The sequence below is a fragment of the Osmerus mordax genome, chromosome 17 (assembly GCF_038355195.1).
Source record: "Osmerus mordax isolate fOsmMor3 chromosome 17, fOsmMor3.pri, whole genome shotgun sequence".
NCBI lineage: Eukaryota > Metazoa > Chordata > Actinopteri > Osmeriformes > Osmeridae > Osmerus > Osmerus mordax.
In genome coordinates, this window is record NC_090066.1 from 3733077 (window position 1) to 3760365 (window position 27289).

Below are 27289 nucleotides of genomic sequence, written 5' to 3' on the forward strand. Positions count from 1 at the left end.
CGCACTGATTACGTAATTTAATTCCACGACCATTTGTCAAAGCACTATCCAACTGTTAGAGTAGGCCGTCTATAATGCATTTTGAACGTAGGCCTACGTGTAAAATAACAGGCCATGCACAGAATAACATCATTGTTTAAGTGGGGCCCAATTCTTTTAATGAACATAACATCATTTCCAGTCAGTAAAGCACTATAGGTAAAACCGTGACGCACTGTTCCGGCTGAATGGCGTCTATCTTTGTTATTTTTCTACCAGACACTAGAAATTACAAATTACAATTGGTCCTTTGTTATGGTTAGCCTAACCACATGAAAAGTCCCACACGCTAATGGTTTTGCACATGAAAATTGTGTTCGATTAATTGACTGACATGATCTGATGAAAAATAATTAACAATCGGCCAACAAAATGCCTCCTTGAAAGATTCTCCAGATGTATCTTTCTAGGAGGATTCACTATATTGCATCACTTGTACAACTACATCATTATTCAAAACATAATGCATGTTCTTATGTCCGTCAGCAGCGCGCAAATTGTCAACATTTCCTAGAAGTATGAATAATGCATTTCACCCCCTCCCAAGTAGTAGAAAGCGCCGTAATATGTTGAGGGAGGGGCGCAGGTGTACCTCGCATCGCCAGCCCCTTCACGATCTGGTTCAAAACAGGGGGTTATGCTGGGTGGGTATAAAACTGCAGTTTACACATCTGCCGTGGACAAAACAAGGACTGCTTGGTGTAGATGACTGCACCTCGTTTAGACTGGTCAGAAGTGAAAAAGTGAGCACATGGGTTTTGACAGAATGATGATTTTGGCATTGGTCCTGTTTTGTGGTATTCGTCAACATGGAACTCTGGGGGTGTCTCTAAATGGCTTTGGAACTTCTGAGTGGACAGATAATACAGGTACATTTCTGTTTTAATAGCTCAAACTGTATAATATGGATTTGTTTAATGTGAAACATGTTTATAGCCTAATCGTCTGTTTGTACCTCCAGGACTCTCGCTGCCTGCCAGGGTTCGAGGGAGCTCTGTGGTGACAAAAAGAGAGCTTGAGGGGCTTAATTTACCTGACAACCAGAATCTTGGTTACCTTTTAAAAGAGAAAGAAGACGAACGACAGATTATCTGCCAGAACCGACTAACTCGGAGTAAATTTAATTGCAATCCGTTTGGGCTTCGTTTTGGAAAGCGAAACAATGGTTACAGATCCCAAATCGGCATTACAAAAACAAGACCGAACAAACTGTCAATTTTATTTAATATCAAAGAACTGGGCGTACCCACCTGAACATAATTTTCCATCAGGTTGTCTAACAAATGTGTCTGTCCACTTTCCTTGTAGGCTGTTGGCCTATTCTAAATATATCCAGACAAAGTATTACATCTTTTCCTGTGTTTAAGTTTTATACCTGTTATCTCATTCTAATTGTTGCACTCTAAAATCAGAGGAAAGCATAACGGTGAAACGATGTGTGTTGCAGCAGTGAAAACGTTAACCATTCAGTTTTATGTGTTTTAATGCAAGAGCCAGAAACTATACAATGTTGCAGTGCTTTTGTGACTAAATATCGTGCTGCCAAATAAATAATGACAATTCTCACATCAGGATGTTATTGCATGAGTATGCATATATTTATTAAGTTACTCGTCCAATTGTCAACACAATTCTTAACACCAATGACAGTGACAGCTCGTTTTCAAAACAAAAACTCAAGGTGAGGACATTTCGAATCCACCTCAGCCCTCTCCCTTTGACAAAGACATGGAAACACGGGGGCTGGGCCTCTCTCCACTTCCCCCGCCCGCCAGGACATCCCCTCCCGACGGGGGAGCAGACAGGAGGATGAGGGTCCTAGTATCCCTACAGGGCAGTTAAATGAACGTGCTCAAGTGCAAACGAGTGAAAGGAGGAGCCCAAACACTACTTTCTATTTGATCGTACGTAGAATAGCTGCAACACAGGAAAACAGACCACAGGTAACGGATGCTATACACGCTTACCCTAGTCACACCGAAACCAGAATGTTACACTTCACTAGACGGCCACATCATCCTACTGAGGATGGTGTGTGTGTGGGGGGAGGGGTCAGGGTGACAGGAGTGTATCAGTTGTGGAAGAAAAAGTAAGGAGTGTTAGGGGTGCCTGTCAAGATTATTTAGCTAGAAAGGATGTTAGACTCAGGAGGGAGGAAGGACTGACTGACGGAGAGACGTGGGGAGGGGAGGTGACGGGAGAGGGGTGCTGGGAGAGGCGTGTGGGAGTGTGTGACGTCCGCCGCTGACGCGACTTGGGTCTACAGGTCTTTCAGATCCTTCTGGATTCCCCAGAGGGTGTCGGCGCTCTTCTTGAGCTGGGCCACCTCCTCGTCGTTCAGGGTCATGTTGACCACGCTGCCCACGCCGCTGCTGTTCAGCACGCAGGGCAGGCTCAGGAACACCTCCTCGCCGATGCCATACATGTCCTGCCAACCACAGTTACGGCTCGATTACAACACAAAAAACGCACGGTTCAAATCCACCTCTCCCTTTGACTAAAGACCGCTGTCAAATCATCCACAACACAGAAACAGCGTGCCTTAGCATCAATGTGTGTGTGTGGGGGGTTTCGGTGTGAAGCCCTCACCTTGACCATGGTGGAGACTGGGTGGATCCTGCTCATGTTCTTGACAAGGCTCTCAGTCAGGTCGGCCACACTCAGGCCGATGGCCCAGTTGGTGTAGCCCTTCAGCTTGATCACCTCGTAGGCACTGCAACGCAACACGCTGCTGTCAGTCTGGTAGTATGGAGCAGGGGACCAGAGGGCGGAGCATGGCAACTAGGGGTACATGTACCTGTCCACCACTTCTTTGTGTGTCTGCTTCCAGTGCTCCTTGTCTCCATCAGTGCCGATCTCGGGGTTGAGCTTCTGCAGGTTGACTCCTGCCACGTTGGCACCGCTCCACACAGGCACTGCAACACGCAGAGTGACGGACACTTGGTCACTTCCTCTGAAACCCATCGTTTGTCACCATCCCTCTGTTCTCCACTCTCCAAACCTGTCATGGGGTCCCTCCACCCCTTCCCCTCCGTGTGCATGCTCACCGCTGGAGTCTCCGTGCTCCCCCAGGATCCAGCCGTTGAAGCTGCTAGAGTGGATGCCCAGGCGCTCAGCCATCAGGTAGCGGAAGCGGGCGGAGTCCAGGTTGGTGCCACTGCCGATGACGCGGTTCTTGGGCAGGCCGCTGAGCTTCCAGGTGACATAGGTCAGAACATCCACTAGGGGGCCACAGATTAAAGAGAGAGAGAGAGAGGGGGGGGGGGGGGGGGGGGGAGGGGTGAATGACCTTGCCAATACACTATACCCTAGTATGCCCGTGGGATAGAACTGGAATGATGCCGGGTTGACAATACAATGATCTGGTGGCATGAAGTGTGTGAAAGACAAAGTGTGTGTTTCATTGTGTGTGTTCTTGAGTCTGTCTGTGTGGGTGTGTTCACGTACCTGGGTTGGAGACGACCACGAGGGTGCAGTTGGGGCTGTATTTGATGATCTGAGGGATGATGGCTCTGAAAACGTTAACGTTCCTCTGGACCAGGTTGAGCCTGCTCTCTCCTTCCTGCTGGCGCACGCCAGCCGTCACCACCACAATACGGGAGTTGGCGGTCACTGCGTAATCTGTGACACACACACATCATTAATTCCCAATAAACGTAAAAACCACACACAGTTCACCTAGTCAGTAAGAACATGAACTGGGAGTGTCACAATTCACTAGGTCTGGTAAACAACCCAAGGACAGACTGCTGTACCTTTGTCAGCCACAATCTTTGAGGTCTTGAGGAAGAGGCTGCCATGCTGCAGGTCCATCATCTCTCCCTTCAGCCTGTCCTCCATCACATCCACCAGGGCTAGCTCATCAGCCAGGTCCTGCAGGAAGAGAGGAGGGGGAACAGGGGGAGGAAGTGCAGAGGAAAAAAGGATGGTTAGGGGGACTACCCCGCTAGCAGTGGGGACAGGGTTTCATTGTGATAGAACCGTTTAATTGTTGTGTTGCAGTAGTGTGCTAGAGTCTTCGTCGTTGATGCAGGCAAGCAGACTTACCCTGAGGAGGATGCTAATGGCACAGGCCATGCCAACTTGTCCCACCCCCACCACCGTCACCTTGTTCCTGGGGGGTTCGGCAGGCCCACTGGCCAGGGGGGTGATCAGTTTCTGCATGACAGACGACATGATCCAAGCTGTGCAGAGAAAGAGACACCGAGAGTGAAAGTGGAGATGAGAGAGGGAGTCTAAGTAGACGAGCCTCTAATTAAGCCTACACCCGAGCACGGCTCAGTCTAATGGTTTTACACTCCAGGTCAGGTCACCAACGGTGCTTTCTTAAGCAACAGTAGGCTAATATGAAACCCAACCTCATAGCCAGCCAATCACTATCCTTAATCTTGTGATGGACTTCAGGAGGTCCTAGAAGTGGTCACTTCAGTTAACCTTGAAAAATGACCAAAGAAAATGGGCAATTTCTGCCATCCTAGTCAATAAAACCTCTATACCTTACCTCACACCATTACAAACAAACTGTAGGGCATCGACCCATCGGGAAACAAGATCTAACATTTTTCAAGTAAATATCTACTCCACTACCAAGGCTGACACCATCAAATGATTGAACGGATCTGGGCCTTCAGGTCTAAATCCAACTGGAGGCCATCTTGGATTCCTAGCTCCTCAAGAGTAGCTGTCTGGCCTGAGTCCTCTAGTGTGATTTAGGATGCAGGTAGAATGCACTGTCACGCTCCTAATGCAACAGTGTGAAGGCCCAATCCTCCTGCTCGTATGCACCGCTCACTGGTCCCTTAAATCCTCCCTCCTGCCCCCTCTTCTGGCAGAGTGGAAACTATAATCCTGCAAACACACTAGATATCCCATCTGCTGTGTGCAGCGCACACACACACACACACACACACACACACACACACACACAAAGCACACAGATACAAACCACACGCACACAACTGTTTATGTAATCACAAATAAGGCTATCTATAGCCCAACTGCCAACAGTGCATCAGTAGAATTAGGGTTGTAGTGGTCATATGAACTTCCTTTCTTTCGAGGCTTTTTACAAACACCAAGTCAAGTTTTTTAAATTATGCTTAAACCTCCAAAAGAGAATACATATGTAAACCTTGTGCATTTTATACAGATGTGTGTTTCTATCACCTACCTACCTAACTATAAAAAAAGTTTACATTCCAAATACCCTGACAGCAGGCCTAAGAGGCCCTGTCCCTGCTTTTGTGGTTTCATCTTTTCAGCCATGCCATCTTTTGTGCCATTCAAAAACAACCTATCCTTTATTGAATTGTGTGTGTGTGTGTGTGTGTGTTAGTGACATACTCGTCTCCCCCCAGCCTTCGCTGAATCCCACATCTTCTAGGTAACTAAAATATGACTGCCAAACATTTCACATCTGAAATGTGTGTCCGTTGACGATTCTTTGATTCTTAAGATAGTCCTTTCCGTTTTCAATTTCCATTACGCAGAGACCTTTCATTGTCCTTGATGCTGCCGATTGGTCTGACTAACCAAATACACGTTCCTGTATGCTCAGCTCTCACAAAAGAAATCTCCCAATGGACGTGGAAAATAATTAATAACCAGTAACAAAATAAAATATTGAAAGTACCTCCAGCAATTCAATTCATCATAATTACAAAGTATAGCCTGCTCTATTAGCAACTACGTTGGTGAATAAGATGGCCGTTTGTAACCTTGCTGTGAACTAGCTAGCTAGCTGAATACGTTAAATTGTGTTAGTTACCCATGCTAGCTAGCGGCATCAAATTGAGAGCGATTTTCTAAATGTACTGGATATCTAAATAGATTCCACATAAGCTATCCCCGTGTACCATTGTTACAGCTGGAAGCCAGCGACAGGTTACATCAGAAATATGGTGTGCGCTTTGTGTTCATCCATTGCATTTCGAACAACCATGAGCGCGTGGCACGCCTACACAAACTTATTTTTCAATCCCCAAAATAGATCAGAGCAAAGAAAGTACATACATGTTTGCAGTGTTTAAGAATGAATATCCCTTTTGGTCCAGATAGAGGATGGTGAGGGAACGTCGAGGATGGCTGCAGCAGTGAAAGCGCGTGACGTTGACAGGGTGCTCAATTTGAAAGGGTTCCGGGAGGAAGAGGAGGAGGAGGAAGATGGGATGCCAATGTGTGTAGCTCAAATATGAGGTTGGTAGGGACGACCTGACCTAGTTAACTTTGAAGTCAGGCTGGTATTCCATTTACAATTGACTCTGATCTATCTTTAAAGTGTGAGAGGAGCGGTCTTCACTGAAACATTAGTCAAAATTAATTCGATTCATGATTAATTGTCATGTGGGTACGTCAGTTTGTTTGAGGCAAATTAGTTTGTCGCATGATTACAACAGGTGGCGCTCGCACGGACGTTTATATGGATTACCTATGAAAGCTTTAGTTTGTGGATGTGTATTTGGATGGCGCCATTTGGATGTGAAAATCTGTATCGTTTTCATCTACAGTGATGATATAGGTAGAGTTTGCAATCATCATTGGCATAAAACAAAATGTGTGATCGAATAGACATATCTGAAGACCATTTTCCCCAACATTTCTGCAAGTCATAGTGAGCACACAGATCTTAATAAAAAAACAGCCCCCTACTCATAATATATTCAAGCCAAAACAGCAGCATGACGAGGCATTTCTCTGCACATGAGAAACAGATGAGTTCAGCAGTCACTTTCTCACCCCTTTTCTTTCTCCAACCCACAACCCATTGAACTTGAGAAGTTAGTTGAGGACATTTATTTCATACTACTTAACTAGACTCATTACCTTGTCACTTGGACAACCAACCTGGTTAATTCCCCAACAGGGCATAACATGCAGGTGTGGTCGGATGGAGGAAGGGTTTGAGTCGCGTAATTAGGTCCAACAATCCCCCAGGCAACAGGAGGAACAAACATTCTCAAATATAGTTGAGCAAAAAACAGTTGCACCAACAGAGTAACAGTAAAAGGACAGTACAGATACCATGGAAACCTGCCAGGAGATTGTTAATCTATTCCTCATAGACACATTTAGAGTAAACCTTATTCCCACACACCTTGCACCTATAATGTTTTCGGTGGCTCACTGTTGTAATGAGTTTGCAGTAAGGGATGTGGGGATCTTTGTAAATGTTGAAAGCAGAACTGAGCATTAGTTTAACATTGTTAGCACTTCATTTTGAACATTCCCATTTATACTTTCTCCCTGTTTCCCTCTAGACAATAGAATCCCACAGAGGGGTCTGCACTGTTTCAGTGAGTCTGAGAATAGCCAAAGCTGGGCAGTATGTTTTAGTAGGCTGTTTTCTCTCCTCTCCTGATGTTGCAGCAATCCTATCAATGTCACATATGAAGCAGCCTGGCCTGCCAGACATCCAATTGGGAGTGCAGTCACTCCTCCTTCTTCAGCCAATCAGGGTAGGGAACAGTTACTAGTCAAAGACATTGGGTCGGCTGCAAGGGCATTGTCTGGCACACACTGAGGAGGTGAGGGGAACCTTAGCAGTGCACTTAGAGCCAACTGGAGGGAGGAGCAGGGTTGGATCCAGAAGATCAGTCTTATATCTCTCACCCTCTTTTATTTATCAAATTATCTCTTTTTCTTGCTCTCTGCTACATCGTCCTCTGTGTCTGTAACAATCACAATGACACAGGATAGTTGTCTAAAAATGACTTCCATACCAACATACCCTTCCTAACACACACACCGGGACTGCCCAATCCTGTTCTGGAAAGCTATCAGCAGAGCCTGTTGATTTGCTTCCAACACTAATCCTGCATACTAATAATTAGCTGGTTGACAAGCTGAATCATGATAATATTCATTATAATTGGTGGGAGTGAAAACTTCCAGAAGGGTGTCTATTCCCCCCCTCTCCTTTAAAAAAAGGAGTTTCTAAAGTATAGTTTAGAAACAAATTGTTTTGAAAGGTTGAAAAAATATATATTTTTCAAAGTTTCATCATTGACGAGTACTTGATGAGGACTCTACTATACTGTACTCTATTGTACTCTGCTCTGCTTTCCTGTACTCTGCTCTACTCTACTGTTTTCCTCTCCCCTCTCCTCCTCTCTTCTCCTCAGAGACAGGAGGGTAAGTCACCACTCCTACTCTGAGTAACTAGATCATTATAGGTCCAGGTGCTGATTCCATTGTCCTAGCCTTGCCGTCACATGCATACAGGTGTAAAACAAAGTGTCCACCTAGTTCAGTTATTACTGTCAATAGTGCAATAGTGGGTTATCCGTGGAGTGTCAGTGTTTACACATCATTCACTGACCCAAGGACAGGTCCTTGGGTCAGTGAATGACTCGACCATTACAGAGAACTGACTTACTGACTTAATCGCAATTAAGACCAACTGAAAACAATGTAGCTTATTCTGCTGGAGGATTTGTTCCCCAACTTCCATCCTATGTCATATTTAAGATCTATATGGTGGTACAGATACACAGTTCCAAGGGTCTCTTGGAGATATTCATCTCTCCAGTCGTCTTTATAAACGCGGTATTGTCTGGATCATCAAAACATCTTTAATTATATCTCACAAGACAAGTCTTCCTTAATGACATTCTCAAGGTTGGTGAAGCTTTCAACCACTGGTTATCTAGACGGTTCACTTATTAAGAAACCCTAGTCAGGCCTTCTGAGTGTTCTAAAGGCACTTCTTATAAAGTTATAGAGGTAAACTGTACTGTAGATGTCTCCACTTTGTGAACTCTTTATCACAGACCCAGCTTAGCCCAGCAGTGGCTCACATGACTGACAGGAAGTCTGGCTCCCATTTCAGAGCATGTCCTCCAAAACCCTCACACAAGGGCAGCACGACAATGGGCACACACTCACGCATGAATGAATGCAGCATTCTGGAATGCGCAACAACTCACTTCACCACGCATACTGCTTTTTTTGTTGTTGGAACTTTGTCCTCTCCAGTCACAGACATATCCAGAGGATAGTACCCTTGTCCTGAGGTGTGAACACAGAAACCGAAACGATTTACCAAAAACAAAGAAAAACAAAACAAAAGGACGTCTTATAAAGACAGCAAAACATTGTACAGTTTTGACAATGATTGTTCCTATGCGCGGTGTCTTGAATGTTTCTGCTGCATTTAAGAACATGGCAGGGTGCAGTGGAAACAAGGCTGTGTGTGGGGGATTAGGGAGTGTGTCTCTGGTGAGCCACAGCTGTTTTCACCTAGTCTCTAACACATTAGAGTTGGCCTGAGACCAAAATAGACCTCTACCCAGAATCTGTTCCACCATCACCAGACTCCAGCACTCTCACTTGGTCAGTGTTAACTTGAGGAATATACACTCCATGTCATTACAAGATGATATTGTCACTTATTATTATGTACAATAGAGTAGTCAATGTCATACATTGTACCTTCTCATTCAGACGATCTCCAAACCTCATGGTTAACACTGTGAATGAATGAAAACAAATCTATGACAAGCATTTCATCATCCACACATTTGAAATATACAATGCTTTATTCATCAGGTTGCTGCAGCAGAGGTACCTTTGTGTTATTCCTGTTTAAAACCAGACAATGATCAGAGGTCACGCAGAAATGGACTCCCATCTCACACACGCATCCCATTTCCCAGTATCCCAACCCAAACCTTTATTTCTAAGCACACAAATGGATTATAATGACAACAATGATTATACTGGGTAACAAAAGGGGTCTGTTGAGACACCCAATGGTAAAGCTGCCTCTGAAGGTCATGTGACAGACTAGTTCCATTAGTGTGTTCAGACCTCCAGTGCCCTCAGGAAGTTCTGCTTATACACACGTCATACAGGTGCTCTGATAGGATGACTACCATCGATGATGACAACCATCGTAGATGAGATGAACCCCACATCTAGAGAGTAGCTCCATTTCCTGTTCATCCACAAAATAATGAATTTTTCTTTTTTGGGTCATTGCAACCTACTGTACCTTACCAGCACTTCTTAAAATACAACACTGGACTGGCCGTGTGATTAAGATGAATGCTTATTTAACATGCGTATATCTTTTGGAGAGTTAATTACCTAAATGTACCACATTTTTTCATTATATGATCTAGATTTTATGAATGACCTGTAAGAGTTATTGAAATCAAGCCAACTTTTAAACTCCCACATCAAAAATGTGAGTGTGCAGCTCCCTCCAATGGTTGGAAATGTACATGTAAAATAAAATACTTTTCACCTACATTAGTTCATTTGTCTCAGATGTTTTTATATCCAACAAGACCAGCCAAGGATCACAATAAAGTTGTGTGTAAAGAATGAAAAACCATACTGAATATCCAGGGAAGAAATCTTTAATATTTTGAATTTCCACATAACTAAAGACAATTTGATAAAAACAGACCATGTTTCTACATTATTTCATCCTGTCCCTTTCTTGGTTCTGGGGACAATCACACTCCCTTGCTTTCTCCTCTTCTTCTTCTTCTTAAATATACATGAGTAGCAGCTCTGGGGCCAGACAGGCCTACGGGAGCAGTGGGAACATAAATATAGAAAACGGAGCAGTGTGCTGCCAGGGTGGGGGCGCTGACGTGAGATCACAAGAGACTGCTGCCTGGTGGAGGGCTGTTCCAGAGAGAGCGGAGGTCTCTACTCTGTGAGGCCCAGCTTCTTCTTCAGGGACTCGGGCATCTCTGGGGGAGGGGGGCGGGGCAGGCGGAAGTAGACCTTGACGGAGTCGTAGATGAACCACTGCAGGGCGGTCAGGGTGCCGATCATGATGATACGGGCCACCAGACCCTTCCACACACCTTGGAGACAAGATCATTGGGGAGAGAGTTAAGAGGGTGTGTGATATTACTCAGTGGTAAAAAGATAAGTAGGTCAGTTACATCACTCTCCACTGAAATAGAAAGAGATGGTGAAACTAGACTGCCATGTCTATGGGTCCATGCTCAATTAGACATTATACAATGTTGTGCTTTCAAACCAATGCAGCCTTTAAAAAGCACACAGAACAGACATGACATTCGAGGAGGTATCAAAAGATGTGGTGTCCGCTCCCCAGCCTGTCTGCCCTGGGAGAATCCTGCCAGTTAACCTGGTGGGTTGCCAGTGCAGTGGGGGGGCTGAGGAGCAGGTAGACTGTTCTCACACGCCAATGACTCAAGCACCTCTAACTGTACAGCCAGGAAGCTGCTGAGGGCGTCCAGGCTGAGACTGCAGCACAAAGACAGCAGCCCCAGACCTGGAGCGCCCCCTAGAGGTGGATCTAAGGAGCGTGTCTGCTTGTTCAGTGATAATAATGGATGAGATGCAGCTGGAGTACTGACCTTTGGGCCCGAGCTTCTTGAGCACCCCTAATGCAGTGCTGCCACTCTCCTTGTTCAGGACAGACACCACAGAGTCAGCAGGATGGGACACGATGGCACAGAACACACCAGCTGTAAAAGGGACAGGACACATCAGCACACACTTAGGAGCTGCCCTCAGCAGAATCAGTCTTGCCTTTTGATATCAAAAAGGGATTACTCCATTTGTGTGTGCACAATTTAATGTATATTCGGCTGTGGAGGGACATACCTAGTATGCTAAATGCTAGAAAATACAATTTTATTATATCTTAATAGACAAATCGCTCAACAGCAATCTTTCCTCCCCTCTGAGTACATGACTTGCTTTGTAAAGTAGCATCTTCCTGTAACACTAGCATCTTGATTACGCTCCATGCAGTAGCCCGCTGTACTCACCAATATAACCAGCTACGAATGTGACGATCAGCTGCTCTCCCTTGGTGCACTCGCTGCGGGGCTTGGGCACGGCGTGCTTGTACAGCAGCTCCACGGTGCGCTCAAAGCAGGAGAACTTCATCATGGTGTAGGGGATCTGCCTCATCCACAGGGGAACCACACCCTTGTAGAACCTTGAGAGAGACAAGAGATTCCTCCGCTGTCAGGATGGTGGGCTATGATGACGTAAAGTCATCTTGACAAATGTCACTTGTATGAGTGTCCGCTCCCCAGCCTGTCTGCCCTGGGAGAATCCTGCCAGTTAACCTGGTGGGTTGCCAGTGCAGTGGGGGGGCTGAGGAGCAGGTAGACTGTTCTCACACGCCAATGACTCAAGCACCTCTAACTGTACAGCCAGGAAGCTGCTGAGGGCGTCCAGGCCGAGACAGCAGCCCCAGACCTGAAGCGCCCCCTAGAGGTGGATCTAAGGAGCGTGTCTGCTTGTTTAAACTGACCGCACGGTCAGTACACTATACAAATAGCTTTAGAGAACCCCTCTACCTACTGGGCCTTCTTTCCTCAGAAAGCCGCAGCGGCCAGCAGGGTGAACGACAGAGGGGAATATACTCACGCCCAGACACCCTCCTCTGCAAACATCTTGGGAGCGCACTGTCTGAGGTTGTTGGCGTAGCCGGGCTTGGTCTGGATGCGCACTTTGCACGCCTCCATGGGAGCCAGGGCTATGTCAGCGAAGAACTCAGCACTGGCGGAGGCCGCCAGGTACAGAGACGTCCTCCACAGATAGGTGTTTTCCTGGTAGGGGACAGACAGCAGAGGTCAAAGGTGGCAAAAAGAAGAAGGTCGACATACACATTTCAGCTAGGGTTTGATGATTTTGGGAATCCTCGACTTGATCAGGGTAGGCAAAGTATGTTTGGTTTGTGGTCCACAACATCCATCTCCAGGTTCATATCAACCCTGTCTTATAGGAGGGCGTACGTGTCTTCTCTACATTAGTTCCCCCTTCCCCGTTTCTCACCTCTCCCAGCAGGTCACTGTAGAAGATCTTGAACATCTCGTAGAAGCCAAACTTGCAGAGTCCCTGCATGGAGTAGCCGATAAAGGTGGGGGCCCAGCCCTTGGCCAAGCCTCTGACACCATCCTCTTTCAGCGTGACGGAAAAGCCGTTCCCAATGCTTCGGTACTTGTCTGGGTCGACCTAGAGGGGCAGAGATGTACACTGTGAGGACAGAATCAACAGTGTCTAAACAGTGGGGCCGATCTGACTATGGGTCTATGAGGAGATTAACTAGTGAATCAACCCAAATGTATATATGCTAAGGGTTTCATCATTTGTATGCTAAATTCTACATAACAGCAACTATGTGTAAAGGCATTTCTTGGTATGATGGAAGTATGCTATGCATGTTAATTCCCCAGAACTGCAAGTACCCACTTACTCAAATGTTAATCACCAGGGTTTAGAGTCAACAACTTTCCAGTTTATTCAGTAAAACCTTAAAATTGTTCTGGTTCATAATTGAGAAGTCAATTGGATTTTCCTTAACCTTTAAAATCAAGCCTTGGGTGACCAAGGTTAAGGGCACCTTGACACATTTTCTGAATGGGATAGATGCCAGAAAGGAATTGACTCTCCGGGTCGTCGGGCTACCGTACAAACCTGGAGCCGGCACTTGACAAGGTCGAGGGGTACGACAGCTGTGTGTGTTATGCCGCAGCTCAGGATCCCCCCAAACCCACACAGGGCATAGTACTTGCTTGAGCCAAAATCACAGCTCACATCAGAGTCTGTATCAAAGGGGAAACGACAAACGTGCACACATGCAGTCACATGCAACACAGGGACAAAATCACCAACATGCCTTCATTTGGGACACATCAAGGGTGAATCATGATTCCCGATTTATGATTATTCACAAACAAAATCTGCATTCAAACCCATCTTCAGTGTAGGACTTGAAATCATAATATTTATAAGTTACACTAGTGACCCCAGACATCTAATGAACCGACTGATTTTCCCAGCAATACTACAAAAGAATTTCTAATGTATTCCAGATTACACTGACTGCTTATATTTTAGAGAGACATGAAAGCACACCTTTGACCAATGGCAAAGAGTGGTACTTGGATAAAGTTATAATTGGCTGTGTCAACGTTCCGGAAATATTTTCCCATTGTCCTCTCTGACCTTAACCTATGCAAGTCCTTAGCTGTGGATCAGGAATGAGAGAAACGGGATGATAATGACAGGCTTCAGGCAGGATTATAAAACACACCAGGGCACAATCACACTTACCATGCGTTGGTGGTCATTAGATAAAACATATAAATCAAGTGATCAAGTGGACAATGACCAAAAAAATAAGAGTCCCACCATAAGTGTGATCGTTGATACATTTCCCATGCAAATGAACACGCCTCAAAAACACAGGTGGGTTTGGGTGAGGGGGGTTTGTTTAATTAGCAAATCGCAAGACGACAGACCTGCATTCTGCATTTGACCAGATCAAGGGGCACAACGGCTGTGTGTGTTGTACCACAGCTTAGAATCCCACCAAAGCCACACAGGATCAAATACTTCTGGGAGCCGAACTCACAACTGTCTCCCTCTGAAGAAAAACAGGCAGTGGTACTTAATTCGTTATTTAGAATTCATGGAATGGTGATCAAACTAAATGGGTCAGAGAGAGTATGCTTGACCTCTGTGAAGGTGAAGCATTTTTACTGTATCACAGGTTAAAAGGGTTAACGTGAAGTGCACTTGACTGGTCATGTACTGTTATGCAACAGGTAACTGGCTACCAGGACACCATCACACTACCTACCAGCAACTCAATGTTTAGCCTGACAACATGAACTTTATCAGTTCTACCAAACTTTCTCAATACAGTGGTTCAAGTTGTCTAATAAAAACCAACCTTCTGTTGAAAGTATTCAATAGTCCATTATTCACTCAAAATGGTTTTAGGTGTCAAATGTGATAGTGCAATGTGCTTGCACACATAGTACTGAAGACTTAAAAATGGATTTAGTTTCCACCTATCCTAAATCTTCTGATGCATAAAACCTGTCAAACTACACTTGGCCTGCAGTGGATTCCGTAAATTTCAACAGACGTACACTAGGCTGCGAGTTAGGGGTCAGAGAACGCGGATTAGCCTACTCAACATCAATGTATTCTTTAACCTTGCCTTTGCCATCAGTCTAAATGTAGTCATCACCGTTCGTAAAATACGTAAAAAAAATACAAGACCCAACACGATCTTAGACATTCACCTACTGCAATGTAGTCCAAAGGGTTAGTTTGTCCTTCTGTGTCCTCCATACGTGTCTGGCTTAAGGCAAGGCCTAGTTAGCCTAGCTATTTCGAGTTGGCGTTTTATTTTCAAGTGCTAACAAATGGGTCAGGAAATAACAATATTTCATCCACAACACAATAATAGGTGAACCACCTTTACTTTATACATGAATTCTGATTTCACTAACAATGTCACACATTGTTAGAGAGGCCCATCCGTCCCAACCTTACCAGCCACTGCTGCGGCGGCGAGCCTTCGGTTCTGTCCATTTGCGGGAAGGCTCTGTTTAGGTTCCTCTACTTTTTGCAGGGAGAATAGCGGGGCACTGAATGGGTTGGCCCGGGCAAGCTGCGTTAGGACGGTCGGGTACATGATGTCCTGACTAGCGGGCTGCAGGAATGAAAGAAGAGCTAGCGTTAGCTAGTTAGCGTGCTATGCTGCCACACCGCTTTAGTCGAAGGAAATAGCTGGCTCAGTCGTTCTCCCACTAGAAGTGCACTGAATCAGATAGAACGTCACGTGGGGGGGGGGGGGGGGTGCTTTCAACTTGCGTTCTGCAAAGTCAAAAATGTCAGAGACGCAAACAGAAGAAAACAGTCTGCACCACAATTACATAGATAAATGAATAACATTCGTAAAATGTGTCCTCGGTTAATATTCTAGCCTACTGTGCTGTGCATTGCAGTCATATAGTACTAAACACACGATATGCTAACTAGCTAGCTAGCTGGCTCTAGTCAAGGTGGAATCATTGCTAATGCTTTTATTGAAATAATAAGTGAATAAAACGCAGCTACATGAGACGCATAGTCTTGGCTACGTTTAAATATGCTAATACACATCCATACATTTTTTGAATATCTGATATTTGATGAAAATGTCCACTCACTCTCTGAATGTCTTAAAATGGCGCCTCCGCTTTACTGCAACCGCCGGCTCACAGAGACCGAATGACCTCGCGGTAAATCAATTTGTCCTTTCGTGACGTCACTAGTAAAGTGGGAGAGTCTATTTGCTCTGTCCAATTACTAACAAGAACATTTCATCATTCTTGCCCAATCATAAAATAGGACTACCATCGGCCTGCAAGCAAATTCACTCACCTCAGCCGCCACCGTTTATTAATGATTTGATTGTCGACAATTTGTTTCCCTATTGAACTGTCAAAGGACCCATCATACGTCAAGGACATAAGTGATGTGTAACAATGAATTTAAAATCCAAATATAAAACCCCTTACAAGCAGGGACGATTCTAGGATCACACCTTTAGGGGGGCTCAGCCCCCAATGAGAATGTGACATTGATAGTGCCTTGCAAAAGTGTGAAACCCCCTTGCTAATAAATCACTAATTTCACTAGATAACAATACATTTATTTATTATGCAAAATATTGAATGGATGAAAACACTAAGAAAGTCCCTTTCTTCGTGAACTACCAGCATCAAATTAAACGATAATGACGTGTCAACAATAAATAAACATTGTTTTAACACGTTAGAGCACGTGTTAAGATAATAATTCAATTTTTTATTATTATTTTTAGGGGTGCTGAGATGCTTACAAGTCACAGGGAGCTTCACCTATGGCCATAGGACTACACCTAAACCACCATCAAATATAATCAGTCTTCTGCATAACCATGGTGTGTGTGTCACTCAAGTAAGTAGATTACTTGGTATTTGGCCATGAGTTCTATTTCTAGCCATTGTCTAGTAATCAGGCACAGAGCCACTCCTGGTGATCAGTGTCAAGAGCAGGCTTCCAGTTTGTTACCTGTAACGTCACCCCCCATGTGGAGATCATTGGCAGTCAGATAAGTAGTGTCCATAAGAATCATGAAAATACTAATAAAAAGGTTATCAGATGGATTTCTAAAAAATACAACAAAAAAACAAGATTTTGAGAACAGTTTATTGAGAAGATAATTCATAATTTCTTACAATGAATACATACACAAGTAGACTACACTAGGACATAATTTCAACATTTTTAAACAACAAGGTGGGTAGGGGTAGTAAGAGCTATGTGTGTATGAGTAATAAACATCCTGCATTATTAATACACAGAGCAAAAAAGCAAATACAGCTGGTTTAAACTCAGCTTGGCCTGGATGCTGTTATTGAGTTTATTACTCAGTTTCACCTTAGGTCATATCTCATTAATAGGAGAAACTCACAAAGGCAAACGTGTGAAACACATGTCATTTCTCTCACTCGTCCAAACATATCTAAATCACACGTATCACACAGTCACACCCATACCATGCAGATTCATGTAAAAAAAAAGTTTAAAGCAAATTAATAATTTCCTGGAGGCCATTGTTCTGGCTTACTAAGGGCAGGTGGCTTTCTCTTGGCATCAAAAGGACAAAACAAGGTAGGTGTGACAAAACCAGAAAAAAACGGTCTTTTTATATTGTGTATGTGCGGATATTCAAGAGGTGTTAATATAGCTGTAGGTCCATACTGTTGACTGATTGTGAAATGAAAAACGATGATAACAGGGGCAAACAAAAAGACACAGGAGGGGAGAAGAGGATGATGGCGAAGAGCTGGCTCACTTGCTGGGGACGTCTGCCGTACTGTCACTGCCGACCTGGGCGGAGCCTGAGGAGGAGGAGCCTCCAAACGGACTGATGGCATTGGTCTCCATAGCCTGGTAGACGAAGAACAGGAAGCCGGCCAGAGCGCTGAGCAGCAGCAGCTGCAGCCACATGGACAGGCCTCGCCGTGCCTTGGGCTGGACAGCAGGGGGCGCCACTGCTGCAGACACCAGCCTGGAGGAGGAGAAGGAGGAAGAGAAGGAAGGGGGTGGAGGGGGCAGGGAGGTGACTCTGTGGACCACATGACTCTCTCTGTAGGAGGAGGTGGAGGTCGTCTCTCTAGGAGAGTGCAGGAGGGAGTTCTCCAACCACAGGTCACTGGACTTGAGGGGTCGTCCGGCTGCACCACGGATGGGTTGTCGACAGGTGGCGCTAGAGAGAGAGAGCGAGCGAGACAGGGGTGGCGGGGTGGGATAGAAAGCAAGGACATTTTTTGGCACCTTAAAGTAACATTCCACACTTGTGAGTTATCCATCTGCAAGATTGGAACTACAAGGAATCCTGCTTTTGAGAACTGCTCAGACAGAGACTAGCAGTGGGGCTTCAACATGGCAACTTTTGGGGGTTGTGTGTATTTGTGCAGGCGTGCTTGTGTGTCTTACTTGATTCCTGTTGGCGTGTTGACGTTGTTGGGGAACATCTCCTTCCGAAGGTCTCCTTCGTCCCCTCTGGAGCTCTGGTCTCCAGCTGCTATCTTCTCTACCTACAACACATGCGTAATGGAGTCAAGACATATTTAGAGGCAGGTTGTCATATGCTTAGGGTGGTTGTCATATGCTGCTAGACACCCATTTGCTAACATTAGCATGTCAAAGTGACCACCACTGTAGAGGTGCCTTCTGGATCATGTCTGACTGAAGAAAAGTAGTGAGATTGTCCCCGTTTTACTCCAAGCACCCCCTTGTGAGTAATACACTGAGTTACCAGGCCACCTAGCCTTGGTGAAAGGCCCAGAACCAATTCTCCTGTGACCACGAGACCAAGAGGAATGGTATTGTCCTGCAGAGCTCAATGGATACCTCTCCTAGCCCTGGGTCCTTGGAGAGAAGGGAGACCGCACCCCGCCTCCTGACTGGGGTGACAGTGGACGGCAGGATGAGGGGGATCTTTGAATGCCTCCCCTTGGGCAGAGGAACATCTGTAGACTCATGCTGATCCTGCTCAGAGGTGTGTGCGTGTGTGAACCCGTAAGCCAGAGGGTGAGAGGTTAGTCCCCATACTTCAGCTGTCATGCAACTGTCAGTTCACCAACACACACCGAACAGCTGCTTTCATTCATCCTCTGCCACACACACAGCACCATTTATAATCAATCAGATGTGTGTTCATAACTATACCAGGTGTGAGATTACATTTAATCACCTTCAGACACAGCAGTGCAACCCTAACCACCCTTTGTGAGGGGAAAACAAAACTGTACCAAAGACAAAAGTTCATCTGGTGAATCAAACTGGGCAAAGCCAGCGTGAGCATAGAGCTGTGTGGGGAGTGGGGTGGAGGAGATATGGCCCACAGGACTGAAGCAGAAGGCCCCTGGGTCTCCTCTGGTTTGGGGCCAGGCAGAGGGCTTGGAGGGCAGGCCAACCACGAGGGGAGAGACCTCTTGAGGAAAAACCTTGTACTAGGATAGGAGTAGACTAGGTCAGTACAATAGTATATCTCTGAAACAAAACAAATGATTTATCTGCATTTAACATGTTTCTTTTCCATATTGGGGACTTTTGGTCGGGTATGTTAAGAAGGTCTACCAACCGGAGCTAGTCGCTGGGGTCTAGTGCTCTTCCCTACAGGAGCATCAACACTCTGGTCAGGATCCTGAGATGACCAGTGGTGAAATGTCAAATGTTAGGAGTTTTTCATTCAGTAGCGGCGAGTCAATACTAAGATTCTAACCTGAATCAAGGCAGTGTTGAGCAGGGAGACTGGCGAAGGAGAAGCAGCCTGGATTGGCGTAAGAGGAAGACTGACATCCTCTTCACTTGGCTTAAAGTCAATAAATAAATACATAGTCAAACTATCCCCAGTCCCTTCTCACAGTTCGTATAAGAACAAACTAATAGATCAGTTCTTTTCAGAGCTAGATTTAGCCTAAACCGTAACCATGTACCACAATGTGACCAGTAATCTTCTGGCTAAACATCACCCAGTGAGTGTGTGAGAGAGAGGGGCCACCTTCCAGTTGGGTTGCCAGGTGGGGAGACAGTGGGTACTGTCAGGGGCTCTGTGGCCCTGGGGAGGCCTGTGGAGGTGGATCCTCCCTGAGGGGCCTCCGGGTTTGAGATGAGCCGCCCCCTCAGTGACAGAGGAGAGCAGGACAGGCTCAGAGGTGGGCTGAAGGAGCTATAACAGGAGGCACACCATGGACAGTCATCTAGAGCTGTGGTCTCTTCAACCCTTGTCCCCAGGGCCCACTTTACTCCTGCATCTTTTAAATGTTTCCCACACACTCCATTCAAACGACCATTCATTTTAATAAGGTGTGTTGGAGCAGAGAAGCATCTAAAAACATACAGGAAAGTGGGGCCAGAGGACTAGGGTTGAAGACAACTGGTCATGAGAATAGACCTATACTATCTGAAAACAGGGTTCAAGGACATTTAAAAAAATAACCACTACAGCACTGTTACTAATATCGATTTCCATTTAAAAACAAAGTAGGCCTATGATTTACTGTGAGACTGAAACTATGTGAGTACCAACTCAAGTAAAAAACACCTATGTCCATGACACCCAGTGCCCCACCATCCCAGCTGAGCCATACCACCAGAGCTAAGCAGCTGGAGGTACCTGCATCCCTTTAGGGGAGTGTGAGGGGCTGTCAGGTCTGACCAGGTAGACAGCACTAGTGGACCGGGGCTGGGACATGGCTTTGGGCTTTAGCAGTGGAAGGGACTGCCTCTTCTGCTGGGTCTGGAGTGCAGTCTTGGGCTTGGGCAGGGACGAAGACTGGGCCGGCAGTTTGGTTTTGGAAGAACCATGCGATAAGGGATCTTGCCTTGTCGCCTGATCTGGCAGGTCAGCCAACAGAGGTCTGGGTTCATTAGGGATTCCCTGGAACAGCACAGAGGAAGGCAGAAAGGGGACTAGTAGTTGTAGTAGTATGGAGCTGCTGAACTGGCAGCCAATCAGCACAGCGCTGGAAGTTGTGTTGTGATCATCGTGAAGGGCACATGATGAGAGGCTGACAAGAGTACCTCGGGCTTGGCATGTCGGGGTGTGGTATGAAGGGCTGGAGGGGGAGGAGCCACCTCAGCTAAAGAGAACTCTGATAGGTCCTGGTGTTTTCGTGGGACAAGGAGAAGGTACACTATTCACAAATACAAACACAGACTCGAACCACAGGAGGCCTGTTCCATAACGCGAACTACAAAAAGTGACTTGAAGGAACCTAACAAATTGGTTTCTTTAAGGTCACATTAACTAACATGTAGGTTGTTATCTTAGCATTGTATAATACAGTTAAGCTTCAGCTTGTTGAATTGCTTCATGGAACCAAATCAATTAGCCTGGCTTAATTGGTAAACTTGCTTTATGAATCAGGGCTCAAAATGACGTAACACACACACACACGGCCCACCTTACTAAAGCCACACATCCATTCAAACTTGTGAACTGAACACATTATACATTTGCATGCGTCTTTGCAGGTTAAACTGAGCTATCAGGCCGTATGTACAATGTAAGATGTTCCTGTGAGAGGACCAGTGTTGAATCTAACCACTGGGCCACAGTGAAGTGTCATGCAAAGTAGCTAACTGCCACCTCCAGTGCACACCCCCAGAGAGGCTCCCACACAGAGGACGATATCGTTACAGTGTCCTCGCTGACAGCTGCTGTCTGGTCCACTCGAAAAGATGTCCTCCTCGCCCTTCTCTTTATGTTCAGAACCGGCTGGGCTTCCTCCAGATCACCCACATCATCCTCCTCATCTTCATCAAACAACTGTTCATTCGTCTAGACACACGCACGTGCATGCCCACACACAAAACACACACCAAAATTCTGCATTCCTTCACACACGTGTAGTTGGCTCGCACACAATCCCTTCCATCTGGTTATCATTTTCACTGACAAAGGTGCCAGTTTTATACATGCCCTATTTGACCACCAGGAGGTGCACTCTGCAGTCACATGAGGAGGAGGATTTCTCGTGAAGGCCTTGAAACCACATGCCAGAACCCAGTCTTGACAATCACACAGACCTGGCATATTACATTTCAGTCTTTGTCGTGGGATGCTTACATTTAGGTTAATAATTGCCTGATGAAATTTGCTAAAATGTTTGTAACCAAAGCACTTTTGGTTTCAGTTAGTCTCAAGAGATTGTGACCAGGAATGCAACAGTAATGACAGGCCTGCTTCCTGGCTGAGCTTGGATTGTGGGGATCACATGATTGAGGGAGGGGCAGAACTAAGGCAAAAAGGGAAGAACGACTTTGAGGAGACAAATCAGGGACTGCAACTGGACAGGAAGAGAGAGGGGGAAAGAGAGGGAGAAAGAGAGGGGGAAAGAGAGGGAGAAAGAGAGGGGAAATCCATGCAGCAGCTAAATGAAAACAAGCTAATCCAAGTCATGTGGTCCCTCTTGAAGTCCAAGCCTGTTGCTCTTATTCCCGGACAGTGAGAGAACAGGCTAGAGAACGACAAGGAATGAGTGCATGAAGGAGTCAGGTCGGACAATGGTCATTTCTGCAAAAGGTATCTAACAAAACACAAACTCTGGTTTGATCAGGTCTTGTTTGGGACACAATACAGAATTACAGACAACCTATTTTACCAACCAGAGCAGGTTAAGAGACCAGATCCACCAAACTCGCATACTCTGGAACTATAAACCATAAACTATAAACAACTGGTGCGTGTATTTCAGGTGTGTTTTGCTCATGTTTGTCACAACAACACATGGCACTGAGAAAGGAGCTCACTCTGTTGTGCTGGCTGCTGCGAGTCCTGGTGGTGACAGGGGTCTTCCCTCTGCTCCTCACCGGCCTCTCCACCACTGGGACTGGGACAGGCTCTGGCACTGGGTCTGGAGCTGGCGTGTCCTCTGACGGCCAGGGAAACATCCACAGTCAAGAGGCATAAGTTCAGATTCAGATACAACAGTAGAGACTTTTTTGAAATTATATAAAAAGGTTGTTTTCACAACAGAAGGTTGTTTCAGAACAGAGTAATGATTGTTGACGTCTCTCACCCTCCTCCTTATCGCTGTAACGGTCTGAGTCAGAGTTGCCATTGTGGTTGCTGTCGATCTCTGTCACCACAGGTGGTGTTACCACCAGCTCGGGGGGCCCCTGGTCAAGAAGCTTCTGTAGTTTCCTCTCGTACAGCTTACGGGTGGAGGCTGGAGGAACACCAGGCCAAACATCAGCACAGCGCATGAAGAACACTCGTCACCAGAAACACATAGCTGCTTCTAAATGAACAACTGCCGCCCCCCCCCCCCCTTTGTCTTTTAAATGAAATATTGCAGTTTCTAAGCAAGACTGACGGTGGTCCTTGGTGTGTATAATGGCGTTAGGACTCAACAATTATGAGCACTGCTTCTGCTTCTAGTACCTAGTTCTGTTTCTGACTGCTAGAGAGAGACAGAGAGAGAGCTGTTGTCAGTGACTCACCCACGATGGGCCCAGCGTTGACTCCATACTTCAGCAGCTCGTCCTTCAGGCCCTCGCTGGTCAGCTCTGTTACGTCCAGGTCTTCAGGAGAGGGCTTGTCAGTCTTCCTGGTGGCTTTCTATTGGAGTAGGAGTAGGGGTGAAAGGTCAGATGTCAACCTTTATTTACCTTCAAATTCCACTGCAACTTGATAACATTCGTCTTGCATTCATCTTGTGTATGAGAAAGGCAAATAAGACATTCTGAACAAGATAGCACTTGAAAAGGATTGAGGCTGCATTTCACATGAAACAACTGGAATAACCAGACGTTGACCTTCTAGCGTAGGTTTTCACAACGTTAAGGAAAGGTTTGCCTTGTATTTAGAGTAGTAGTGTGCTTAAGGAACTCTAAAGGCCTCTGATGGAGACCTTTCACCTGCTAAGCAGGTTTTGTATCACATACAGTGCATGGATTGTGTTATTTTTGTCCCGTAGCCTAGCACATTATAATCAAATCCTATCAGGTTCAACGAGGTGAATGTGCTATGTGGTTTTGAGATGGATAAAATTCCCTGAAATGAAAGTTACTCATCTGTACTACAACCTCAGTTATTATATCTTGTCTCGATACAAAAAGTGCTTCAGGAGAACTTAAGTAAAAACAAAGTGTCACCGTACATCCTACTTAACTCATCACAGCTGACATTCTCGAGAGTGGCTGTTTAACCGACAGCGAATTTCCACATCATGCGGATGCAAACAAACTAATAATTACACACACACACAAACATCCACACTCCTCAGGGCATTGCGCCTTTGAAGTAGGATATGCCGGTTTCTCCCTGCCCCCAAATCATGGGGACACACAGCTTCAGGGATAAACAACAATAACAGAAGTTGTAGTAGTAGTAGTTCTAGCAGTAGTGTCGACAACTTCCTAAATGTCAGCTCATCAAAGACTGTAGCCATAATGACAGGCTGGCCCTTCCCCAGCCTACAGGAAATTACAAAGTGTAAGTTGACCTCCTCGGAGGAGGTAACTGTCTGAAGTAAACCTGCATTATGGTGTTCTGGAGTGCTGCCTGGTTCCTGTAGCACACAGCCAGAAGTCTGTCTGCCTTACAACACTCAGTCTGTCAAGAAGAACACCTGTTGACCTGCTATCCACGACCGTACAGACAATCAGAGGGGAGACAGGCTTAACGTCACACGTTTTTGTAGCAAAGTGTCAGTAACATGCAGGAGGACAATGTGAGGAATAAGTTGGTAACTGACATTCCAGCTGACTGGAGCTAAGCCTTGGCTGCTCATGTCACACACAACAACATGTGATGTGATCAAGGCGGTTGTGAAAAGGGAGGAAGAGGGGGGAAAACAGGGAGGAAAAGAGGAGGAGCGATGCCTGGAACAAATATGAGTGGTGGGAGACAGGGTTGAGAATCCAGGACAGAGCGGGAGTCTCCTACTACAGACTAGAGAGACTCCTCACAGAAGGTTCTCTGTTGGGGATAGTTTGGAGCGAAGCCCAAAGATTTCCAAATGATGGCATTCCAAGAGGAGGGGAAAACAGTCCACACTCCTCCTCCCTGACCACACCCTTACATTTAACAGGCATATTTGGCCACTGAGCTCACGGCTACGGCCCAGAGCCTGGCCAATCAGGGTTTATCTGGCTGAGAAGGCCTCCACAGAGTAAGCATATATAACACCAATGTAGAGTTAAACAACATGGTTTAGAGTGATTGTGTGACTGTCTGGTTTTCTGTAATGCTTCAACAATGACTGTATATTGTTCTTTCTGGCAAAGCCAGCAGGCAGTGAGTTTGTGACCTAATTGGGAATCGGGTGATTCCCTGTATTCAGAAGCAACTACGGATGCCAGTCAATTACAGGGCGGTATTTCTGGTTAACCATAATGTATATGGTGAACACACCATCATTTCATATTTGGGGTTGCTATGACCACAAAAAGATAAACACTTTACACCAAAAGCCCAACAATGGCAGGAAACCAAGTAGGCTACTTCAAACTGCCCTGTTTTTGATGGCTGGAAATCCACATTCAGGGTTGTGTGTGTGTGTGCCAGCTGTAAAGGTTTACATGAAATCCTCTACGACCTTTATCACCCCGCTAGGCTGTAATCACAGACGCATGCCAGAGTGTGAGTTTACAAAAGAACAACATAGGAACTGCTCGAGTAAAAAAGAAAAAAAAGGAGACCACTTAAAGAAACGATTGCATATATACACATCTGTGCTTTGGAAGTCTGAGCACAAATTCCTCTTCCTTGGAAAGTATTTCCTCAATAAAGAGACCAAACCCAGTAGGAAAACAGCTCCATCCGCACCAGGACTTATTTCTCCCTCCACATCCCCTTCATGCACCTTCTTGGATCCACCACTTCCATGCATTCCTGCACTGGGCCCAGGTCCAATAGTCTAGTCTGGTAGAGAGTACTGTCAAGAGTGATATTAACTACAAAGCGTTGGCCTTGCTTTTCGAACCCACCCACCTACCTACCTCCAACCCTTCTCACATCAGTGTTCATCTACACGGGTGGAAATGGACACGTATGTGCAAACCTTTGTTGGTGTATGTCCAACCTTTCAATCACCTAAACACATGGTGAAGCTTCTATGAAGCAAACAGAGGTGACCTGAACTTGGCTGAGTAAATGTTTAAACGTTAAGCAAGCAGGACAGGACATGTGAGATCCACGCATATTGGTGAGTTTGATCCTGACAATAGGGTTTTAACCGTAAACTGCAACTAATGCACAAGTAAGAGGTGTCGGCGTTTTTTTCTGACGTCAACGTTGTTGATGGACGTACAGTTGCCACCAGTGTGGCATTGTGAAGACGCTCTGCCTTCACAATGTCTGTTCCTGACTTCCTGAAACTGGCCTAAAAGGGCTGGTGGTAAATTGACATCGGGCAGGGGGAAACACCCATCCCATTAAGACTATATCGGTCACGGGCTTTGCGAAGTTACAGACTTCATAAACAAAAAAAATTAGCACTGTTTAGAATTTGAAAACGCCATTCACTGAACTTTAAATTGGTTTCCAAAACTGAAATGTGACGACTGCCGCTTAAGCAGTCAGCTGTGCCAATAATGAGGATTCACATACCTTTTAAGCGGGAAACTTTACGCTAATGTTTATAATACCACTTCAAGCTTCTTTAAGGGTATAAGTATTTCAGAAATTGGACATTAGTTTAGATACTAGAAACAAAATACATTCAATAAAAACAACAAAGCAGAAACACGACGGTTGCATCAAATGCCACAAAAGTGCACCACATTTATGGAAGTTGCAGCAACATATCCCTTTCTATTTATAGTTAGCCTACTTCGAAAGAGACACCGGAGTTGCATTTAATTCACACGTGTATAATCCAAACAAACTCTCACCCTGCCCGAGCGACTTTTGTTGGAAACTACTGGCGTTGGCAACTCCTCATCACTGGAGAAAGCGTCTAGGGTAACGTTCTTCTTGTTCTGCACGGTCAAGCTTTTCAGATACAGCTGCACATAAACATCTTTTCTTTGATCCCCGCTCGGAAGAGCCACATTGTTGGCCAATAGCTCGCTCTTGAGTTTGTCTTTAGTGAGAACAGACGGGTCCTCGAGGTACTCCGGCATGTCTGTTAATTGTGAAAAATAATTCTCGCTGCTTCGGACAACAAAATGAGTACTGGGTTCTCTTTATGCAGCTAATCAGCTAACCAGCGCCTCTTGTCGGATATACAAAGCAAAAACCAAACTGCTAGTCAAAATTGGTGTGGTAGCGATCCAGTGAGTCGTTTTAATAGGTTCTCGTTGGTCCAAAATCGTTGGTGAAAGACAAGTTAAAGAGAAGAAACAAAGTATTCCCTACGAGTGTGTAAGTGCTACTGCTACCATAGCCAGTAATAGACAAAACACCGGCCCGCTGCCAGTGATGATGAGCGAAGGTAGTGAGCAAGCGGTGAACCACCATCCT

General features: G+C 45.6%; 4 protein-coding genes and 2 non-coding genes across 7 annotated transcripts; 1 reads left to right on the top strand and 5 right to left on the bottom strand.

Annotated features, from left to right (window-relative positions):
• Positions 1-805: 805 nt before the first annotated feature.
• Positions 806-1293, top strand: kiss2 (kisspeptin 2). Its single transcript, XM_067254965.1, has 2 exons — positions 806-902; positions 995-1293. The coding sequence occupies exons 1-2, from the start codon at positions 806-808 to the stop codon at positions 1291-1293; spliced, it is 396 nt and encodes a 131-aa protein (XP_067111066.1).
• Positions 1294-1613: 320 nt separating this feature from the next.
• ldhba (lactate dehydrogenase Ba) lies at positions 1614-6174 on the bottom strand. Its single transcript, XM_067254238.1, has 8 exons — positions 6052-6174; positions 4087-4223; positions 3795-3912; positions 3487-3660; positions 3087-3260; positions 2837-2954; positions 2629-2752; positions 1614-2467 (listed from the first exon to the last, which is right to left on the bottom strand). The coding sequence occupies exons 2-8, from the start codon at positions 4213-4215 to the stop codon at positions 2300-2302; spliced, it is 1005 nt and encodes a 334-aa protein (XP_067110339.1). The 5' UTR covers positions 4216-4223; positions 6052-6174; the 3' UTR covers positions 1614-2299.
• A 4210-nt stretch (positions 6175-10384) lies between these two features.
• On the bottom strand, positions 10385-16049 carry slc25a3a (solute carrier family 25 member 3a). 2 transcript variants are annotated; one of them, XM_067254363.1, is made up of 8 exons: positions 15990-16049; positions 15331-15490; positions 13459-13586; positions 12817-12996; positions 12409-12590; positions 11799-11971; positions 11382-11492; positions 10385-10859 (listed from the first exon to the last, which is right to left on the bottom strand). In XM_067254363.1, exons 2-8 carry the CDS (start codon positions 15470-15472, stop codon positions 10699-10701), a joined length of 1077 nt encoding a protein of 358 aa, XP_067110464.1. In that variant the 5' UTR covers positions 15473-15490; positions 15990-16049; the 3' UTR covers positions 10385-10698. The 2 variants fall into 2 exon arrangements, with proteins under 2 accessions (XP_067110464.1, XP_067110465.1); XM_067254364.1 differs by lacking the exon at positions 13459-13586 and adding an exon at positions 14286-14410.
• LOC136960558 (small nucleolar RNA SNORA53) lies at positions 11101-11334 on the bottom strand. The gene has a single exon (XR_010878854.1). It is a non-coding gene; the product is annotated as a small nucleolar RNA SNORA53 (small nucleolar RNA).
• Positions 12056-12275, bottom strand: LOC136960559 (small nucleolar RNA SNORA53). The gene has a single exon (XR_010878855.1). It is a non-coding gene; the product is annotated as a small nucleolar RNA SNORA53 (small nucleolar RNA).
• A 956-nt stretch (positions 16050-17005) lies between the features above and the next one.
• tmpoa (thymopoietin a) lies at positions 17006-27225 on the bottom strand. Its single transcript, XM_067254829.1, has 6 exons — positions 26719-27225; positions 23323-23440; positions 22899-23048; positions 22630-22751; positions 18307-18407; positions 17006-18076 (listed from the first exon to the last, which is right to left on the bottom strand). Exons 1-6 carry the CDS (start codon positions 26947-26949, stop codon positions 17659-17661), a joined length of 1140 nt encoding a protein of 379 aa, XP_067110930.1. The 5' UTR covers positions 26950-27225; the 3' UTR covers positions 17006-17658.
• Positions 27226-27289: the final 64 nt, after the last annotated feature.

Excerpts from the sequence above, each read along its gene's own strand:
- slc25a3a (XM_067254363.1), bottom strand. The coding sequence starts at position 15,472 with ATGTACCCGACCGTCCTAACGCAGCTTGCCCGGGCCAACCCATTCAGT. Across the intron at positions 11,493-11,798 it reads ATTCGTAGCTGGTTATATTG|CTGGTGTGTTCTGTGCCATC; the intron begins GTGAGTACAGCG and ends TCCCTTTTACAG. Across the intron at positions 10,860-11,381 it reads CAAGAAGCTCGGGCCCAAAG|GTGTGTGGAAGGGTCTGGTG; the intron begins GTCAGTACTCCA and ends CTTGTCTCCAAG.
- ldhba (XM_067254238.1), bottom strand. The coding sequence starts at position 4,215 with ATGTCGTCTGTCATGCAGAAACTGATCACCCCCCTGGCCAGTGGGCCT. Across the intron at positions 3,913-4,086 it reads CCATTAGCATCCTCCTCAGG|GACCTGGCTGATGAGCTAGC; the intron begins GTAAGTCTGCTT and ends CTCTTCCTGCAG. Across the intron at positions 2,955-3,086 it reads GGAGCACGGAGACTCCAGCG|TGCCTGTGTGGAGCGGTGCC; the intron begins GTGAGCATGCAC and ends TGCGTGTTGCAG.
- kiss2 (XM_067254965.1), top strand. The coding sequence starts at position 806 with ATGATGATTTTGGCATTGGTCCTGTTTTGTGGTATTCGTCAACATGGA. Across the intron at positions 903-994 it reads AACTTCTGAGTGGACAGATA|CTCCAGGACTCTCGCTGCCT; the intron begins ATACAGGTACAT and ends GTCTGTTTGTAC.
- tmpoa (XM_067254829.1), bottom strand. The coding sequence starts at position 26,949 with ATGCCGGAGTACCTCGAGGACCCGTCTGTTCTCACTAAAGACAAACTC. Across the intron at positions 22,752-22,898 it reads TTACAGCGATAAGGAGGAGG|AGGACACGCCAGCTCCAGAC; the intron begins GTGAGAGACGTC and ends CCTGGCCGTCAG. Across the intron at positions 18,408-22,629 it reads GCAGCAGCCAGCACAACAGA|GTAGAGAAGATAGCAGCTGG; the intron begins GTGAGCTCCTTT and ends CATGTGTTGTAG.